The 22,584-nt window shown below is 32.4% G+C and overlaps 1 protein-coding gene across 1 annotated transcript in view; it reads right to left on the bottom strand.

Moving 5' to 3' along the window:
• Positions 1 to 22,584, bottom strand: part of MMP16 (matrix metallopeptidase 16) — a gene marked incomplete at both ends in the record, with an annotated part of 328,226 nt that overhangs the window by 146,477 nt on the left and 159,165 nt on the right. Inside the window, one exon of the mRNA XM_079722437.1 lies at positions 5,267 to 5,571. Coding sequence (XP_079578563.1) covers positions 5,267 to 5,571 — 305 coding nt within the window. The remainder of the gene's footprint in view (positions 1 to 5,266; positions 5,572 to 22,584) is intronic.

A 22,584-nucleotide genomic window follows, 5' to 3' on the forward strand; every position in this document is an offset into this window, starting at 1 on the left:
ATCTGTTTCTGCTCTATGTTACATGTATTTTAATGTACATGATCCATCTATATACTTTAATAAAACTGATATAATGAAATAATATTTTGAGTGTGATGACATCAATTCATCTTCTATTCTCTAATTGGACACAAAGATCTAAAAATAAATAACCAAGTAGAGGGCTTCCCTGGTGGCACAGTGGTTGAGAGCCCGCCTGCCAATGCATGGGGCACGGGTTCGTGCCCCGGTCTGGGAAGATCCCACGTGCCACGGAGCGGCTGGGCCCGTGAGCCATGGCCACTGAGCCTGCACGTCTGGAGCCTGTGTTTCGCAGCGGGAGAGGCCACAACAGTGAGAGACCAGCCTACCGCAAAAATAAAATTAAAAAAAAAACAAAAACACCAAGTAGAGCCTGCTAGTAATCATATGAAACAACATAATTGAGAGGTTTTGAAAAAGTAAAGACTATCAAACTTTAGGTCACTAGTCTAGTGAAATGAAATAAACTCAGTGAAATGAAGTTCATTCCAGGAAGGAAGGAAGGAAAGTTTTTAAAAATAAACAAAAAATTTCTATCATAGTTTTCAAATCCAAATTAGTTTAGAAAGTTTTGGTAAAGCATCGTAAGGTAATAACTGTGTGGCAGACAGCTAATATTTTTACAGTTTAAAATCTCAATAAATACTCTGGTTTTAAGGATGGGTTAAAGTCCTTGACTGTCTTGTCATATCAAGTCCTTCCCGTATTTTCAAAAAGCGCAAGGCAGATTGATACAGACAATATTCCCACAGGCTGCAGCACTTCTAGGACTCTTGGTAATATCTGTTTGGCAACTAACCCTTTCTGTTCTCAAAGATCAAAGTCCAAAACCTGCAGGCATCTGAAAAATATTATATAGCAGATACAGCTGCAAAATGAGCATAAAAATTTGGGAGGTGACAGACAGCTTGCTAAGCCCTAGGTGTGCCTCTTGGTAAACTTGTATTTGCACACCAATGACAAAATCTCTCTTACAGAAAGTTAACTCTCCCTGGTTTGCATAAATCATGTCCATTGACTCAAGCTCTATATCATGAAGACATTTAACTTAAACTTGGTCTATTCAAAGAATTTGTGGGCTTGGATGTAGAATTTGACCGTTTCACATTTAATGATTATATTAGTTTGCATTCTCCAGAGAAATACAATCAGTAGGATATATATGGCTATATTAGAGTAGATTTATTATAGGAATTGGCTCATGAGGCTATGGAGGCTAAGAAGTCCTGCTACCTGCTGTCAGCAAATTGAAGAACTAGGAAACCTGATGGTATAATTCAGTTTGAGTCCAAAGGCCCAAGAACCAGTAGTTCTGAAGTACAAAGTCAAGTAAAGATGCAGGTGCCATATCAAGAAGAGAGACAGAATTCACCCTTTCTCTTTTGTTCTATACTGGCCCTCAATGGATTGGATCATGCCTGCCCACATGGGTGAAGGAAGGTCTTCTTTACTCAGTCTACCAAATCAAATGCTAATCTCTCCCAGAAACACCCCACAGGCAAATCCAGAAAAAATATTTTACCAGCTATCTGGGCATCCCTTAGACCAATCAACTTGACACATAAAATTAACTATCATAATGATGCAAAAGATTTAAGGATTTTGATGTCTCATGAAATTTTCATTATCATCGCTCTCTCCTTAGTTTTTGGATAGACTGCCACAACAGCTCTGAGCACCTCATGATCACCTTCTGACTTTAGGCATTGACCTTTACACCAACAAACAGAGCCAAGGCAATGCATTCTTTTTTGTTAATAGAATAGTTAGTAGAACTACATAGTAAAATAAGATATGCATCTGGATATTTCTCTTGTCATAGTTTTATATGTTATTTTAATAGATAAGTTTTTGTTTGGAGATTATCAATTTGGAATCCTCTGACTGTGGTAGATTACTTGTCTAATTAGAGAGAATCTTTGTGGTAAGTTCGTGTTTACATTGACATTACCATTTAAACTTTATGTAGTAGCCAAGGAAACAATATGATAATGATGCTCAAAATGAATCTTAACATTTTGCTAGATTTAAATATTAAATATTTAAATATAACACACATTCGGGCAATGTATACTTTTCAAAAACCATATCACATTAACATTTTCTGTTTAGAATTACTATGCAGATGTTTTGCTTATCCACTCCTTAAAGAAAAAAAAAAACATCTTGGAGCAAAAAAAGGCATTCTATTTACTATGTGTGTGTGGGTGTGTGTGGTATGTACTTATTTATTTATTTTAATGTAAGTATTGTGTAATTTCCTTAATGAGTATTAGCTTAAGCTTTCAAAATGTATCATGACTATAAGCAAATTGATAGGAAAGTGGATAAAAATGAATTAATGATTAATGGCAGACTAAGACACTGTTTTATCTCTTTTGAGGTAGACAGAATTCAAATTGCCTTCATTAGCTGAGCAATATGATGTGGAAAATGAGCTGGGTACTTATCAAGAGGCTCTATCATTTGCATTTTTGCTAAACTTTCAAGCTTCTCTGTTTTCTAGATGCTTAATAACTCTAAGTAGTACAGAAAGAAAAGTTTTCAGGGAAGTAAGCCAGGGGGCATTGGAGGACTAGATTAAAGAAACAAAAAGGTTTATCAATGAAGATGTCAGAATTGTGCCTGTATATTTGTGGTACAAAAAGACAGTCTTACAGAAAAGATCTAGGATGTACAAATGCATTAATTCTCCACACATTCAACCGTACCACAACAAAGCTAGAGGCTTTTCCTTTGATAAACGATCAGTACTTCATATGACATTACCATAGCTGACCTGTTGCTAGTTAAAAGTCTGAATTTCAATTAAGCAGTAAATCTTTATGGTATTACATCTTGAACAGTTAACTTTTCCTTTAATCTCCTACAATTCTGAACACTGTTATTTTGCAGAATCATTTTCTTTATGCTCACTCAAAAGGAAAAATGTTCTTATTGGACCAGTAAAGAAATATTTTCATCCAAATGAAAATCTAAATATTAAATAATTTTTGTTTAGGTTTTTAATAAATGCATATGTAAAAATTATTATACTTCTACAGTATAAGTTAAAAGGCAATCAAATGTATTAATACACAATCTGAGTTAAAAGTCCATCAACTTGATTGTACACATTTAGCTCCTATGTCCCATTTCTGAATTCTTTCCCACATATATATTACTTGAAAGATTTCTTAAATCACAACAAAACAAATAAACATTAATAATACATATAATATTCAAACCCGTGGAAAAATTCTCATTTCTTATGTCACTTCAAATGTCCCTATAGATATTTTTAAAACTTATATTTTAAAAGTATTGGTTAATGCCTAAAAAAGTACAGCTAATAGAGGATACATTTAAAGGATTTGTGCAGCTTTCTTGATGATTTTAATATTTTAAGAGAAAATATAGGCCATTTAATAGGCACCATCTCCTTCATATAGAATTTTAAAACACTTTTAAATTTATGAGTCCACAAAGCCAAATTAACACAACTTCAAAGCTACGCATTTAGAGTATCTTTAACTGTTAGACCCATTATTGGAATAAAATACAATTTTCTCTGTTCAGAAGTTTAGAAGAAAATCTTTCCCTTGGAAGCAAATGCAGTTATGCCTATGTCAGCAAAATTCTACCATTATAAGTGCTACTTTTCTCAATTAGTTAGAATGCAAATTTTTTCCATTATTTAAAACAATTTTAGCAATTGACTTGAAGAAGTCAGAACTACTTCATTTGAATTCCTGTGTGATATTGAGGAAAATAAACACATTTAATTTTAAATGAATTATGTATCAAACAAGTATGGGCCAACTATCAGGTTGCAGATATTTTATTATTAGATGCTCAGCTATACAGTAAGTTAAACATGCCTGAATAGAAAGCACTTCTCCTTACAATGTTCCCAGCGCTGCAATACAAGGTAAAGAATGAAATCAAGTATACAGTATGTTAGAAGGTTCTTGAGCTACTGAACATTTAGCCAGGAATGTACGTCTGTTTGACTCCAAAGTATCTGGCTTTCATTCCACTATAGTGAATCCCCCCAACATAGTTGCCATTAGTCTCCAAACCAGTTCTTAAAAATGATATCATAATTTTATATTATAGCAAATACACCTATTAATAACAATACAAAAGATCATTTTGTTCAATACTAGATATTTTATTTCCTTTTGGAAAACATGAACAGTTATTTATTATAGTTTTCTCTTTGAAAATTAATGTTATTTCAAGTTTAACTCAACTAATTCATTCTATCCATAATGTGTTTGAACCCTACATGTTCTAAAAATGCAAGACTATTACACTAATCCAGCTAACTAAACCTTCTAAGGAACTAACAAAGCTTAATTTGATGGCTGGGCTTAACTCATCAAGGAGGAATTAAGAGTTTTATTAGCTGATTAGTTGTCATTAAACAATGCACACTTGCATTTTCAACATTGTACTGTGGTGAAAAAGTAAAATATTTAAGTATTGATTACAAGAATTATGGGAGATGGAGACTTAAGGATCTTATAACTCTAGAATCCTATAATTCTGTGAATACTTTTTAAACACAAAATTGTTCCCTAGGAAGAAACACATGCTTCTTATATCAAGTAATGATAATTTTAGCTGTTGGGTTTTTAATTTTTACATTATTTTTGTATATCAGAATAACTATAAGGATTAGAAAACTGATAGATATGTTGGAATAGATTTGCAAGAATCTGGTTTCTATAAAGATATAATACAAGAATATGTCAGATTGGGAGACCAAGGAAATGATGAGACAAAAGAAAAGGAGAAAAATTTTACAGATTAGAAAGGTTATAATGGAAAAAGGTAAACAGAAAAGATATGGTAGAAGTTACACCACCAATGTCAATCAGGGTTAAGTTTGAATTGGAAACACTAGAATTAAGTGTAAAAATATAGCATAATTTACTTAATGCATGTCCCATGACTTGAATACTATAGAAACTTTTAAATGACTCTTTATAGAAAACAAAATTAACTTTAAAACATTTATAGAATACACTGTAAAGTTCTAATCTTTAATCAAAAGCCACATGAAAAACTCTTATTGTCTAATGACTTGTACAAATTCTTGTTCTAAAATGTTATAAAAAGCCTCATATATTTTTCGGTAATTTTAAAAACAAATTATTTGTTTAGTTTAAGTTTATAACTTAGTAAATCACTTGGGCATCCAGAAATAAAAATAGAAGTATTTACAATGAAAAAAAAAAAAAAAAAACTATGCACTTACCATCATGATTAGGATTTCCTAGTGTCCATGGCTCATCTGAGTCAAAATGAGTATCTCCCCCAATTCCTGGTCCAGGGAAATAGGCATGTGCCAAAAACCCTCCCTCTCCATCAAAGGGAGAACTGTCTCCATGAAAGCCAGATGCAAAAATGATGGTTATATCCACATCACGTTTGCCATTTTCTAATTCACTGTAGGGAACTTCTTCAAACGTCAGAGGAGTTACATTCTGCCACACGTCAAAGGCACGACGAATAGCTTTACGGGTTTCAGGGTCTCCTACTTTTGGAGTTACGTTCTTTATACTGAAATTTAGAAAAAAAGGATAAAAAATTAGAAAAAAGTCTGATATTAAGTAGGAAAGAAATTAATTCCTTCTGTCTCTATAGCTAGATTTCCCTGTGCTGGGTCATTTAATTCTCAGCAATATAGTACTCATCTACCAAGGCTATAAATGAGAAGATCTTCTCTGCAGAATGGTTAACACTGGGGTAATTAGATCAACCAGTCACTTTGTCTCCTGAACAACAATAGAAAGGCAGCTTTGCCAAATGATCAAACAGGTCAGCAGTTTCAAGCTGAAATAAAAAATTCAATTTCTGTCTGGTAATAATTACTTTTAGGGGCACAGTATTTTATGTACACATGCTACTTTCAGACAATGTCTTTATGCTCTTTACCATGAACAACAAATCAGTGGACAGAAAGTTATTTCTCAGTTTTTAAAGAAAATGTCATTTAATTACAGTTCCTGATATTTGATTGTTTTATTATATACTTAATTATTTCTAGTAAAAATAAAACGAGAGTGAATAGCTTTTTAATACAAATATTTAACAGTTATATGAATTTAAAGAAGTAACTTGGACATTATTAGCTTATTTGTCTTGAGGTTAATAACAAATGGAAAAAGATATAATTATTTTTTCTCTAGCACTGGTCAGATATTTCTCTTTTATCACTTATTTTTCTATTTTTTCTAAATAGAACATAAATGAAACAAATTTATATATATGTAAGTATTTTATATTGTGGTAGTATAAGTTCATACCATCTTTGTGAAAAGTAATGAGTAAATTTCATAGGAGTTATAACTAAGTTTCAGACCACTTCAATCAATAATCTTATACCCGTGAATCCATGAATTTCACTAAGGGACTGTCTTACTGCATAGGAGGGTATAATATTCAGGTGAATATTATTATTTTATTATTGCAATGCATTTTTTATTATTGCAGTGCAATAATGAAAGGGAATTGGAGGCTAGATGATATACAAATCATGGTGTCTCTATTGCATGCCATAATATACACAGGATTTGAAATTTGAAAGAGCAAAATTTGATTTTGCTGTTTTAAAGCTATTTAGCTTAAGATAGCTTAACATATATCTTAGCTTAACTATATCTTAGCTTAAGATATAATTTCCGGTGCAAAAATAGTTTGCAGATTATATTTTTCACACAATTGTAACTATGTCAGGATAATTACAAACATTAGGCAGGAATCATACTGACATAATAATAGTGGAATTAATTAATTACTATGAGCCAGGCAAGCATTTCACAATATCTTATATACCCCCTGAGTAACCCAGTGAGATGGACATGTATACCTATTCTACAAAGCAAGAAGTTGAGATTTAGAGGAATTTAAAGAAAATTTAGAAGGGCAGACCTAGTGTTTCATCCCAAACATTCTCACTCAAGAATCAGTTATATTAAATTCTAAGCTAGGCCACACATCTAAAACAAGGTTTTCATTATTTTCTAATACATATCATAGACCAGACTTACAATGACTATTTGATGATAAGTATCATTTACTATACATAAAGAAAATGAGGAAGTGAACCAAGTGAAATGGAGTTGGGGTAGGGAGTGTTCCAGGAAGAAGAAATGGCAAGTGAAAATCCCTGAGGTGGAGACATGATTGGCAAGTTAGAAGAATGGCAAGGTGGCTGGTATAGTTTGAGCAGAGACAGAGGGCAAGTGCCAAGATAGGAGGTCAGAAAGGCAACAGAGAATCAAATGAGATAGGTGCTTGTTAACCTCTGTAAGGAGTTTGGCTTTTGCTCCAATTGAAAGGAAAAAACTGGAGCATCATGAGAAGAAAAGTGACATTTGACTTATGCTTTAAAGAAATGATTAAGCTTTATGTGGAAAATATATTGAAGTGGAGCAGGAGTTGGAGTAGCGAGACCCACTGGGAAATCTTGTAAATCTTCAGGTGAGAAATGATACTGCTTTGGGCCAGGGGAGTACCAGTGGAGATATTGAGAAATAGCTGGATTTTGGATATATTTTAAAGGTACACCTGCCAAGATGTACTGATGGTTGGACATGAGTTCTGAGGGAAAAGGAAGGGTCAAGGAAGACACCATTATTATTATTTTTTTTTACCTGAGCCAAAGGATGGATAGAGTAAAAGAATTCATGCCTGCTCAGGGAGAAAGTTATGAAATCTTTTGTTGTTTTAGTGTTTTGTTTGTTTGTTTTAACTTTGTATCCCATTTAGTGTGATGCTTTGAACTCTCTTTTGAAAAAGAGTAAACTATATTGGGACATCAACAACTTTGTTTAGCTTGTTAGTCTCTAAATTACTGGTTTTGTTTTCTTTTGTAAAAAAAATTACTTTTTTGAAGTATAGTGATTTACAATTTTGTGTTAGTTTCTGGTGTACAGCAAGGCAATTCAGTTATATATATATATATATATATATATATATATATATATATATATATATATATATATATATATATATATAAAATAGTCTGTGTTTGCTAATTCCAAACTCCAAATCCATCCCTCCTCCACTCCCCCTTCCCCTTGGCAACCATAGGTCTGTTTGCTAAATAATTTTTATATGGATTTTTATTTTTTAATTTATTTTTATTATGGTATAGTTGATTTACATTGTTGTGTTAGTTTCAGGTGTACAGCAACGTGAATCTGTTATACATATACATATATCCACTCTTTTTTAAGAGTCTTTTTTCACATAGGCCATTACAGAATGTTCAGTAGAGTTCCCTGTGCTATACAGTAGGTACTTATGTTATCTATTTTATATACAATAGTGTGTATATGTTAATCCCGATCTCCCAGTTTACCCCCTCCCCCACTTATACTCTGGTAACCATAAGTTTGTCTTCTACATCTGCAACTCTACTTCTGTTTTGTAAATAAGTTCATTTGTACCCTGTTTTTCAGATTTCACATATAAGCAATATCATACATTTGTCTTTCTCTGTCTGACTTACTTCACTCAGTATGACAATCTCTAGGTGCATCCATGTTGTTGTAAATGGCATTATTTCATTCTTTTTAAGGCTGAGTAATAATCCGTTGTATATATATGTATAACATATTCTTTATCCTTTCCTCTGTTGATGGACATTTAGGTTGTTTCCATGTCCTGGCTATTGTAAATAGTGTTGCAAAGAACACTGGGTTGCATGTAACTTTTCAAGTTATGGTTTTCCCACATATATGCCTAGGAGTGGGATTGCTGGATAATATGGTAGCTCTATTTTTAGTTTTTTAAGGAACTTCCATACTGTTCTCCATAGTGGCTGTACCAATTTACATTCCCACCAACAGTGTAAGAGGGTTCCCTTTTCTCCAACATTTATTGTTTGTAGACTTTCTGATGATGGCCAGTCTGACTGGTGTGAAGTGATGACGCATTGTCATTTTGATTTGCATTTCTCTAATAATTAATGATGCAGAACGTCTTTTCATGTGCTTTTTGGCCATCTATATGTCTTTGGCAAAATGTCTATGTAGATCTTCCACCCATTTTTTGATTGGGTTTTTTGTTTTTTTGATATTGAGCTGCATGAGCTGTTTATATATTTTGGAGATTAATCCCTTGTTAGTTGCTTCATTTGCAAATATTTTCTCCCATTCTGAGGGTTGTCTTTTTACTTTGTTTATGCTTTCCTTTTCTATATTACCTATTTGATGGCTGATGAGGCATGCAGATTAATGTTGTAACTTTGAATTTTGTCTAAATTAATTTCCCTTGTAGTCTTTTATTTTCTTTCCACCTTATTGGATCACAGAAGCCCATCATTAGTGGGCAAGTATTTTTATGACACAGCATTTGAAAGAATGTACTACATAATAGGTACTGCTTTAGGTGCTAGACATAAAACTGTGAATAAGACTCTGATATTGTAGAACTTATATATTTTAGTGGTAAGAGATAAACAATAAAAAATATAATTATAGATGGTTATAAATGAGGGGTGAGGAGGTGAGATAAGTGGATTATAAATGGAATTTCAATGGCAAAAGGAGCCATGCATGCCTAGCACTGAGTTTCCAGCCAGCAGGAATAGTGAGCAGTGCAAACAAACTTGGCCAGTTCAAAGAATGGGACTGCTTTGTGAACTAGTGCAAAATGAATGCTCAGAACAGTGGTATGAGATGAAAGAGAATTGGCAGGGAGTGGGTTATATTCTGTGAAAGGAAACCACTGTAGAATTTTAAGCAGAGACGTATCCTGGTATTTTTCCAGTTTACAAAGATCGCTGCTTCTGATGAAAAATGACTAGGGGGATAAGATTGGAACCAATAAAACATTTTGGAAGTTTGAGCAAGAGAAATTAGAGAAATGTACTAGAGTAGCTGTCATGGAGATATGAGGAATTAGACAAATTCAGTATACGTTCTGAGGACATTGTTAATAGGAATTAGTGTTGGATTCAATGTGTAATGGAGAAATTATTTTATATTCAAATAAAGGGTAACCTTACAGCAAAGAAAAATGAAATCATGTTAGTATAATATGTATATAGGTACACAGTTGTTCTGAGAAAAGTGAAGTAATATAATATAATAAAGAATAATAAATGTGGAGTACCATTTTGACTTGAAAACACATCACTGTGTTTTTCAAAGTTATGTACTGATGAATTTCCAAAATGTGCTTAACTACAATATTTGTGATGTCATTAATAAATACAAGACATAAGTATATTTTCAAATTACAGTTTTCTCCCGATATAGGCCCAGAAGTGGGATTGCTGGATCATATGGTAGTTTTATACTTAGTTTTCTAAGGAACCTCTGTACTGTTCTCCATAGTGGTTGTACCAATTTACATTCCCACTTACATGCACTCCAGTGTTCATTGCAGAACTATTTACAATAGCTAAGACATGGAAGCAACCAAAATGTCCATTGACAGAAGAATTGATAAAGAAGATATGGTATATATATACAATGGAATATTACTCAGCTATAAAAAAAGAATGAAATAATGTCATTTGCAGCAACATGGATGGACCTGGAGATTATCATACTAAGTGAAGTAAGTAAGAGAAAGACAAATATATGTGGAATATAATAAAAAATAATACAAAGAAACATACTTACAGAATAGAAACAGACTCAGAGACCTCAAAGTCAAAATTGTGGTTACCAGAGGAGAAACGTGGGGGGAAGTGATAGATTGGGAGATTGGGACTGTCATATACACACTGATATGTATAAAATACATAACTAATAGGGACCTACTGTATAGCATAGGGAACTCTACTCAGTATCCTGTGGTGACCTATGTGGGAAAATAATCTGAAAAAGAACAGATATACATATATATATATATATATATATATATATATATATATATATATATATATATATATATATGGCTGATTCACATCGCTGTACACCTGAAACTAACACAACATTGTAAATCAACTATACTCCCATAAAACTTTTTTAAAAAAATACAAGATACATTAGTGTACTTCAGAGTTAGAGCTGGAATTCTGAATTCATAAAGAAATTTTATGCCATTGAGAGATGTTTTATATTTACTAATAACTGAAATAATAAAGAGCACAGAGACATCATATGATGTTAAGAGTAAACACTGTTATTCTTAATATTCTAATACATAATACACAAAATTGTTAATATATACTTGTAAAACAAAGACAATACTATAAAATAAATAAATGAAGGTTATATTTGAAAAACAAACTAATTTAATTTTAAAGTGCTTTTACTTTGTCTTTTTTTGTGGAAATAGAGTGGTTATAATGAACATATTTTCCATTTTAATAAGACAATTGTTTTCATTTTTTGAATTCTTTATTGGGTTTTTTTCATTATGTTATTTCACTGATTCTTTTAAACCTTCAGTTTGGTAAATTTTGTAACATTTACCTAAAAATATAATAATTATTATCTTTAACAATCATGTCTTATACAACCCTGCATAATAAAATTGATGAAGTGGGAAATTCAAGACATCATTGTTCATCAGAATAATTGGTACTGAAGGCAAAGTATGTTAATTTATTTTTAAGGTTACCGTGTAAGGTCAGGATTCTCTAGGTTTAATTTCATTGAATTGCTACAAATTCATGTAATTAAAAAAATGTGTACTAATAATGGAGTATTTCCCTTTCAAAATTTTAATAGAGTGATGACTGTTTTCCAAAATTAGAGTATTAATTTATCTCTAACATGAAAGTAAGAAAAAAACTAAATATTTTGGTGTTTGGTATTACATATTCAAAGTTAAAAGAAGCTTGAACTCTGCTTTACAGTTCTCAATAGCAACACATAAATTTCTCCATGATAAGTGAGATATTAAGTTTACTTCACTATTTCTAGGGTAATTTTAAAAAGTGTGAGAATTTGACACTTAGAGAAACAATCAATCTGGGGAGAAAGAGGCTTATTAACAAAACTCTAACAAAATATGTATGTGTTTTCTTTACTCATGGAACTCTAGGAATTATTTTGCTTCATTAGCTCTGTAAAATAAATTAATATGAAATGTACAATTATCAAATATTTGTTCATTTGAATAGAAGTTATGGGAAATGTGTAACAAGGACATTGCCAAAGGTTTCATCATTTTCAAATCAAGTAAACTCTGTTTAGGTATTCAGGAGACAGTACATATTACCCAATGCCTAAAATTACTATATAAAGTCAGAATTCTCTAGTTTCAATATCATTGGATGCATACCAATTTCTTCAATAAAAATTCTACATACTAATAATGACTCTTTCCCCCTATAATTTTGATACAGTGATAAATCTTTTTCAAATTTTGGGTACTGTTTTTTCTCTAATTTTCAAAGTAAGAAAAAATAAAACTGAATACTTTGGTATTTCATTAAGATACAGAAGTTATATGATATACTTATGTCAAGATATTTTGGTATGACCAGGGTTAAATACCATTTACTCAATTCAATAAACAAAAATAGTTGTTCAGAAAAGCATACTAACATTTTATTAAAAATGATTAACAACTAAATGGAATTTATAACTAGGAAAGTAGACAATTTCTAAGAATATAAAAGAGTAAAAATAATAAACTACATATTTAAATTATTAGCAGATCCTTATTCAGAACGTATTAAAATGTTCTATCAGAGGAGAACTAAATAGACTAACTTACTTTTACCCATATTATGTTTGTATAGTTGATGTGACTTCACTTTTTTTTTAAATACAAGAAATCATCAGAGTGGAGATTGACTATGGAGTCTCTCTAGGAAAGCTAACATTAAATATTTGACTATTTCCAAAGATGCTAGCTTTCCAGGTAGGGCAGACCTAGGTACATATTACTTTGGGTCTTATTTAAATAGCTTCTGTTTCTCAGCTTGCTGTGTATCCTCTGGATACACAAGTTTGTCAATAGGATAATCAAGTTCAGTGAGCTCATTGGGTTTAGAGAGAATGGTGAGAAATGTTTCCGGGGAGGAACTTCTTATTCTTTAGCAATTTCTAGCTTTCTTTTCTCTGCATATATTGTTAAAGTAAAATAATAACTTCTAGGGTTGTATCCTTAGTAGTCACAGACGCATGGATTTAAAATCAAGGTTAGCTAAAGGAAGAATTTACTAGGAAAATCAATACTAATTAATTTAATATAATATAACGTAATATCAGATCCACTAGTATATTATGAATACTCATTAATATACTATAATTTTTAAAATAGATGCATCTGGCAGTTGATTACCTATCCCATTGGTCATTTATTATATAAATTATTATTTTGCAGTTTATATTTTATTGAGAAAATGAACTTAGGCTAAATTTACTTTATATAATATTCAGTAAACCTGATAAATAAATATCTACTTGATAAAAAATGGTGTTACTCATTAAGATCCTATTAATATTTTGAATAAAGTTTAACCAAAGCCTACTAAAAATTCATTAATTTATTCAACAACTAGTTTTTGAGGACCTAATACACAGCAGACACTCTACTAGGTGCTGGGGAGCATAAAATGGATATGTTCTCTGATGAAATGAATCTCCTGTATGGTCTTGAAGTAACATACAATATACTATTTTACAATTATTCACTTACATACCTGTCTCCCATACTAGACTACATTCTTCATGGGAGCAGGGGCCTTACCTAACTCATCTGTCTATTGACAGTTCTGCCACATAATGCCTAACTCATCTGTCTATTGACAGTTCTGCCACATAATGTTGTTCAATAATCATTTATTGAATAAAAGACACCTAATTATCCAAGAAGCAAAATTTGTCAAAAGGAAATTGATCATAAAAATTCAAATAAGAGATGAATGGTCACCAGTACTTGTATTACAGTTATAACCAGCATGTATATTATGCATCAGCCAAAGTTATATATATCCCTGAGAATACGTAAATGATACAACCTCAGAAGTTCCCATTTCTAGGCATCAAACACTGAGGTCATTTAAGTGGGAGGCATAGGGACCTAGACATTCCCTTTAAATTGACTGATTTTAGAAAGTTCCTTCCAATCCCACATTTTAAAGATAGGAAGAGATCTTAAAGTTATGCAATCGAACTTTCCAACCTTTCCACAAATGTTCTCTAATTTCCCTGGCAAGTGAATAAATTTCCTGGTTTATATGTTTCCAATGATGAAAAAAGAATTGTAGGATGGATGGTTTAATTTTCTGATAGCTCAAAATATTAGATTTCTCTTAAAGTCTTTAAGTATTTGAAAATAGGGCTTTCCTGGTGGCACAGTGGTTAAGAATCTGCCTGCCAATGCAGGGGACATGGGCTCGAGCTCTGGTCTGGGAAGATCTCACATGCTGCGGAGCAAATAAGCCCGTGTACCACAACTACTTGTGCTTGCACTCTAGAGCCCACGAGCCACAACTACTGAGCCTGTGTACCACAACTATTGAAGCCCACATGCCTAGAGCCCATGCTCCACAACAAGAGAAGCCACAACAAGAGAAGCCACCGCAATGAGAAGCCCATGCGTCACAACGAAGAATAGCCCCCGCTCACTGAAACTAGAGAAAGCTGTGCAGCGAGGAAGACCCAATGCAGCCAAAAATAAATAAATTTTTTAAAAAAGATATTTAATATTTGAAAATAACAGGAAATTTCTCCCTTAAATATTCTTTCCATCATGTTAAGAATACTTGGCTCTAATCTTGAGCTCTTCCTCATGAAAACTGCATTCAAGGTCTCTTAGTATTTTGATTTCTTTTTAGAGGTGTACATTAATTTGCCAAGAAGCAGCAGAAAATGTGATGGCCCAAAGAGAAAAGGATGCATCAGGTAAGGCATGGTCAACAAGGCAAAGAGATAAAATTAGCATCTCCACTGCTTTGAACACTTTGCTTTCTATAAATCTACTATGGACATTCTAGATTTTCTTTTTGAGCCACATTATACTCATAATGAGTTTGCAATCAAATAAAACCTAGATTCTACCACCCCCATTCCAACTCCTGTCTTTATTCTGTAATGGCACATTCTGTAATCATTTTGAGCTCGAATGTCATATTCTGTATTTATTTTCCTAAATATAGTACAAAAAAAGAAAAAAAAAGGAGTAACAAATGATACTATTTACTACCTATTTTATACAAGGCAACTTCTTAACACCTTATATATATTAACTTTAGAAGGTAATATCTTTAGCTCTCACTCCTAACTTTCTCTTATTCTGTCATAATATTCTCAACAATGTATGGGATTTGTCTGATAAATTAAAGGAGTTAAGATAATCGGCATTTATTAAGCACTGTGTTTCAAGCACTATGCTGTTTTTGTTTTTGTTTTTGTTTTTCCCTACTATCTGACTTAATTGTCTCCTAAGCTTTGTGAGGCAGGTATTGTTACAATTCTCACTTTACACACAGGGAAAATGAGGCTTGGAAAAATAAGTAACTTGATCCTGGTTTTACAGGTAGCAAGTATCAGAGCCAAAATGAAAATCCAGACTTTTCTTACTCCAAAATTATGTGCATATCAATAATCAAACATTAAAGAATAATCTGGAAGTTTACAGGGATAAACACCTAATTATTTGAAAATTCAAAACTAGCTGAGACAATTGTCAGTATAGGGATACAACATAAATGGAATTATGATCACTTCTGAATCTAATGGCTCTTAGTTTCTCTCTTTCTTTATTTTAAAATTGAATGGTATAGGTAGTACCTAAGGATGCAGAGACACTAAAGAGGGTACACTGTCAAGAGTTTGGAAATCAGGTCAGAAAAATAATAATATCTGAAATGGAAAAAAATAAATATCAATATACATAGTTGTGTAAGTTTTATAGGTCTAAAATTGATTATACTTTAATCCAGCTAGTATTTGTTGATTTTTCTATGGTATGAGTTAAGAATCTAATTTCATTGTTTTCCATAGAGATAACCAATTATCACAGAATAAGTTAATATGTAAAATAGCCCATCCTTTCCCCACTGATCTACAAGGACTGCTCTGTCATAAATAAATTTTTTAATACATGAATGGTGTATTTCTGTGATCACTTGTCAACACTGTTGCACTATTTGTCTATCTCTGTTCTAACACCACATATTGCCTTAATGTGTATTGATTTAAAGAAAGTCTTCATATCTAGTAAGTGGGAACATTTTGATTAATATTGGACCTTCACTAATCCTCAGAGATTTTTGAGTCAGTTTGTTAAATTATACAAAAAAAATATTACTGGGAATTTTGTTAAAATTGCATTGAATTTGTAGAAGATCTGAACTTTAATTATATTGAGCCTTTCTATTAAGAGCAAATTATATCCCTACATTTATTATTGGTCTTTTTATGTCTTTCAATAAAAGTTCCTAATTTTCTTCTTAAAGGGCTTACACATCTTTTGTAGATTTATTCTTCACTCGTACTTTTGTGTCTATTTTAAATGTCATTTTTGTAAAGATTATATTCTATGTTTGTGCCTGTTTACTTTGTATATTGATCTTGTAAAAAGTTTCCAGTTTCCGCTCTGACATGTAAAGAGCTTGGAAGCTGTCACTCCCAACCTCACAATAAGACAAAAAAGCTGAGCAAACAAAAACTAAACAAAACTTCTTAGCTCCATCAGAGAATTGCAGTTACAGGGCAAACTTCCACCCCCAAAACTGGAGACACAGAAAAGTATGAAGAATCAGAAACAAAAGTCCCTGAATCATTCCTGTCTGATATAGTAGAAGAAAAGAAGTAAAAGGCTACAGTAATATTCTGGGTGTAAGATCCCCAAAAGTCAAGCCCACCTAAAACACTGAGATTTAATCACAGGATTATAGACTGCTTCCTCACCCCAATACTTTAAACCACACCAACAAGGCTCAGTATAATAACAGTGGATTACAAATTAGAAAGCTGCAAGACACAAAGTCTATTTAAGAAAGAGCTTCTAGGATATTCAGAGACAACATGGGAGACAAAACTAGCCCACTAGAAGAAAATGAAGTGTCCAACACCTACAGCTACAAGAAAAAATAAACAGCCAAACTCCTAAGCAGATGAATATGAAACTTCACACTAAAGGCTTATTACCTCAGTTTCATGACCCAATACATCATGTCTGGCTTTCAAAAAAAAAATTAATAACATGCTAAAAGTCAAGAGAACACACAGACTGAAGAGACAATAGAAGCATTAGAACCAGACTGTTTATGGCAGAGATTTTGAATTATCAGACCAGAAATTTGAATTAAATATGATCAATATCCTAAGGGCTTTAATGGAAAAAGTGGACAACAAGAAGAAAAAAAAAAACACGTGAATAATATAAGCAGAAAGATGGAAACTACAAGAAAGAATTAAAAGGAAATGCTAACAATAAAAAATATATGTATTAACAAAAATGTCTCTGATAGGTTCATCATGAGACTATATATAACCAAGGGAAGAATCAGTGAACTTGAAGATAACTCAGTTGAAACTTCCCAAATTGAAAAACAAAGGGGGAAAAAAAAGAAAAGAAAAGGCTGGAAAACAGAATGGAACATCCAAGAACTATGGGACATTTAAGTGTTACAGAACATAATGAGAATACTGGAAGGAGAAGAGAGATATGAACAGAGACATATTTCAAATAATGTCACACACCAAACCACAGATCCAGGACTTTCAGAGAACAAAATCTACATGCAGACATATTATATTCAAACTGCAGAAAACCAAAGACAAAGATAAAACCTTGAAAGAAGTCAGATGGGGGAAAAACACCTTATCTACAGAGGAATGAAGATACCAATTCAATTGGCTTCTCCTCAAAAACCATCTAAGCAAGAAGAATATAATCCAAGGAAGAAGAATATTCATATGCTAATAGAAAATGGTAATGTATACAATGCTCAATATGACCAGAAAAGGTAGAAAAAGAGGAAATACAAAAACAAAAGCAAAACAAGATCCACAAAACAAAGAACAACAGCAATGGGCAGCAAAAAGTTACAAATATAGTAGATATCGATTTAACTATATAAATAACTTCTTGGAATGTGAATACCCTAAATATACCAATGAAAAGATAAAGACGATAAGAGTGGATTTAAAAAAAAAAAAGCCCCAATTATATGTTGTCTCCAAGAAACTCACCTTAACTATGTAGATTTTGATGGTTAAAAATAGGAGGATAAAAAATATACCACACTACACTAATCAAAAGAAAACCATAATAGCTATATTATTTTCAGACAAAGTCTTCCTCAGAGCAAAGTAAATTATCAGAGATAAAGAGGGGCATTACATAATGATAAAGGTGTCAATTTTTCCAAGGTGTAAGAAACCTTAATATATATATTTTTAACAACAGAGAAACAAAATAAATGAAGCAAAAACTGATAGAACTTCAAGAAGAAAAAGGCAAGTGTACCATTTGTTGGAGACTTTAACACCACTCTATCAGTAATTGACAGACCCTGCTGATAGAAAGCAGTAAGGATATAGTTGAACTGAACAGCATCATTAATCAACTGTATCTAATCAACACGTATATAACACTTCATCCAAAACCAGCAGAATACTCATTACTCTCAATCTCACATGGAACATTCATCAAGAATACTAGGGAAAATCTCAAAATGCTTGGAGATACAGCAGCATAATTATCAATAACATGTGAGTCAAAGGACGAAAATCTCAAGGAAATTTTAATATTACTTGAATTAAATTAAAATGACAATACAACTTATCAAAATTTGTGGGATTCAGCAAAAACAGTGCTTAAAATATAATATATAGCATTAAATGCATATTAGGAGGCAAAGAAAGATAAAAGTAATTAATCTAAACTTCCATCTTAGGAAATAAGAAAAAAAAAAAGCACACAGAAGAAAAATAAAGTTGGAACAGAAATCAATGAAACTGAAAACAGGAAAACAATACAGAAAAAAAAATTAAAGCCATATCTCTGAAAAGATTAATATAATTAATAAACATCTAGCCAGGCTAAATAAGAAAAAAAGAAGACACAAATTACTATCAGTTATGAAAGAAGGCACATCACTACTGATACCATGAATATTAAAAGGATAATAAAAGAATACTATGAACAAGTGTATGTCCATAAATGTGATAACTTAGATGATGTCATGGGCTGAATTGTGTACCTCCAAATTCATATATTAAAGCCCTAACTCTCAGTGTAACTGTATTCAGAGATAGGGACTTTAAGGAGGTACTTGATACTAAATAAAGTCACAAGGTTGGACCCTAATTCAGTAGGTCTGGTGTCCTTATAAGAAGAGAAGAAGACACCAGAAATCTCTTTCTCTCCACCCACACACAGAGGAAAGGCCAGATAAGGACACAGTGAGAAGGTGGCCATCTAAAAGCCAGGAAAAGAGGCCTTACCAGAAAAGGACACTGACAGCACCTCAATCTTAGACTTCTAAGCTCCAAAACTGTGAGAAATTAAATTCCTGATGTCTAAGCCACCAAGGTTTTTGTTAAGGCAGCCTATAAAGGCTATTACTGATTTAACTGAACAACTCCTTTAAAAGACACAATCTATAAAAACTTCTACAAAGAGAAATAGGTAATCTGAACAGTCCTATATCAATTAAATAAATTGAATCAGAAATTAATAACCTTCTATAAAAAAAAAGAACTAGGTCTAAATGGTTACACTGGTGAAGTCTACTAAACACTTCAGGAAGAAATCATGCCAATTCTGTATAATTTCTTCTAGAAAATAGAATTCTTAACCCATTGTATGAAACTAACATTACCCTACTACCAAAACCAGATAAAGACATTACAAGAAAGGAAAACTGCTTATCAATATTACTCATGAACATAGATGTAGAAATCCTAAACAAAAATTAGCAAATCAAACTCTACAATGTAAATAAAGAATTATTCACCATGACAAAGTGGGATTTAGCCCAGGCATGAGAGTCTCATTCCGTTTTTGAAAATTAATTAAGGTAATCAATCACATTAAAAAGCTAAAGAAGAAAAATCATACAATCATAGCATAGATACAGAAAAAGCATTTGATAAAAGACAACTCCCACTCATACTAAAAATATTCAGCAAACTAGGAATGGGAGAACTTCCTCAACTTGATTAAACATCTAACAAAAAGCCTGTAGCTTATATTATACTTCATGGTGAGGAATTACATGCTTTTCCCTTAAAGACTGGGAGAAAGGCAATGATGTCTGCTCCCAGCACTCCTATTCAACATTGAAAGCAGTAGCTAATGCAATAAAATAAGCAAAGGAAATAAAAGCAATACAGATTGGGAATTAAATAAAAACAACAAGTATCCTTGTTTTCAGATGACATGACTTTCTATGTAGAAAACATAAATGAACTGACCAAAAAAAAATCCTGAACTAATGAGTGATTTATAACAAAATTCTAGGCTACAAGGTTAATATACAAAAGTCAATTGCTATCTTATATATCAGTAATAAACATTTAGAATTTGAAATTTAAAACACAATACAACTTATAGTACAAAACAATGTTTAAAGAAATCCTTAGAAATAAATCTATCCAAAATATGTGAGTATGGTTTGAATATTTGTCCCCATAAAATTCATATGTTAAAATCCTAACCCACAAAGATGATAATATTAGGAGATGGGACCTTTGGGAAGTCCTTAGGTCATGAAGATGGAACCTTCATAAATGGAATTAGTGTCCCACAAATATCTCTAGCCCTTCTGCTATGTATGTGAGGATCCAAGAAGTTTGTGACCTAGAAGAGGGCACCAACTATGCTGGCACCTTGATCTCAGACTCCCAGCCTCCAGAATTGTGAGAAATAAATTTCTGCTGTTTATAAGCCACTCGTGGTATTTTGTTATAGAAGTCTAAATGGACTAAGATATATACAAAAGATTTATAAGATTAAAATTATAAAATTCTCAGGAAAGAAATCAAAAACCTAAACAAATAGGAAAATATTCATGTTCATTAATGGTAACAATCAATATTAAGATGTCAGTTCTCCCCAGAATCATCTGTATATTCAAGGCGATCACAATAAAAGTCCTGCTAAATTATTTCATGGGTGGCGGCATACCCTGTTTTATTGTGCTTTGCTTTATTGTGCCTCACAGATATTGTGTTATTTATAAACTGAAGTTTTGTGGCAATCCTATGTTGAGGAAGTCTATTGGCACCATTTTTCAAAAAGCATTTGCTCACTGTGTCTCTGTGTCACATTTTGGTAATTCTCACAATATTTCAAACTTTTAAATTATATTATATTTGTTATGGTGATCTGTGATCAGTGACCTTTGATGTTACTACTGTAATTGTTTTGGGGTAACATGAACCACTCCCACATAAAACAGCAAACTTATGAAATGTTGTCTGTGTTCTGACTGCTCCACTGACCTGACATTCCACTATTGCTCTCTCTCTCACTGGGCCTCCCTATTTCCTGAGGCCCAACAATATTGAAATTAGACCAATTAATTACCTAACAACGGCCTCTAAGTATTCAAGTGAGGGGAAAAATCACACATCTCTCACTTTAAGTAAAAGCAATAAATGATTAAGTTTAGAAGGCATGTCAAAAATTGAGACAGGACAAAAGCTAGACATCTGTCCCAAATGGTTAGCCAAGCTATGAAAGAAAATGAAAAGTTCTTGAGGGAAATTAAAAGTGCTACTCCAGTGAACACACAAATAATAAGAAAGCAAAACAGCTTTATTGCTTATATGGAGAAAGTTTTAATGGTCTACATAGATCAAACCAGCCACAACCTTCCTTTAAGCCAAAGCCTAATTGAGAGAAAGGCCCTAACTCTCTTCAATTCCGTGAGGGCTGAGACAAGTGAGGAAGCTGCAGAAGAAAAGTTTGAAGCTAACAGAGGTAGGTATATGAGGTTTAAGGAAAGAAAGAAAGAAGCTATCTCCATAACATAAAAGCACATGGTGAAGCAACAAGTGCTGATACAGAAGCTGCAGCAAGTTATCCAGAAGATTTAGCCAAGATAATTAATAAAGATTGCTGCATTAAACATTAAATTTTCAATGTAGATGATACAGCTGTATTATATTAGAAGAAGATGCTATCTAGGACATTCATAGCTAGAAAAGAGAACTTAATACCTGACTTCAAAGCTTGAAAGGATAAGCTGATTCTCTTGTTAGTGGGTAATGCAGCTGGTGACTTTAAGTTGAAACCAATGTTCGTTCATTTGCTATTTCAAAAATCCTCGGCCCCTTAAAATTATGCTAAAACTATTCTGCCTGTGCTCTATAGGTAAAACAGCAAAGTCTGGATGATAATACATCTGTTTACAACATGGTTTACTGAATACTGTAAGCCCACTGTTGAGACCTAGTGCTCAGAAAAAAGATTTCTTTCAAAATATTACTGCTCATTAACAATGCACCTGGTCACCCAAGACCTGTGGTGGAGATATACAAGATTCATGTTGTTTTCATGCCTACTAACACAACATCTGTTCGGAAGCCCTTGGAACAAGGAGTGATTTCAACTTTCAAGTCTTATTATTTAAGAAATCCATTTTGTAAGGCTATAGCTGCCATAGATAGTGATTCCTCTGAAGGATTTGGGTAA

Source organism: Hyperoodon ampullatus, assembly GCF_949752795.1.
Source record: "Hyperoodon ampullatus genome assembly, chromosome: 17".
NCBI classification, from domain to species: Eukaryota; Metazoa; Chordata; class Mammalia; order Artiodactyla; family Ziphiidae; genus Hyperoodon; species Hyperoodon ampullatus.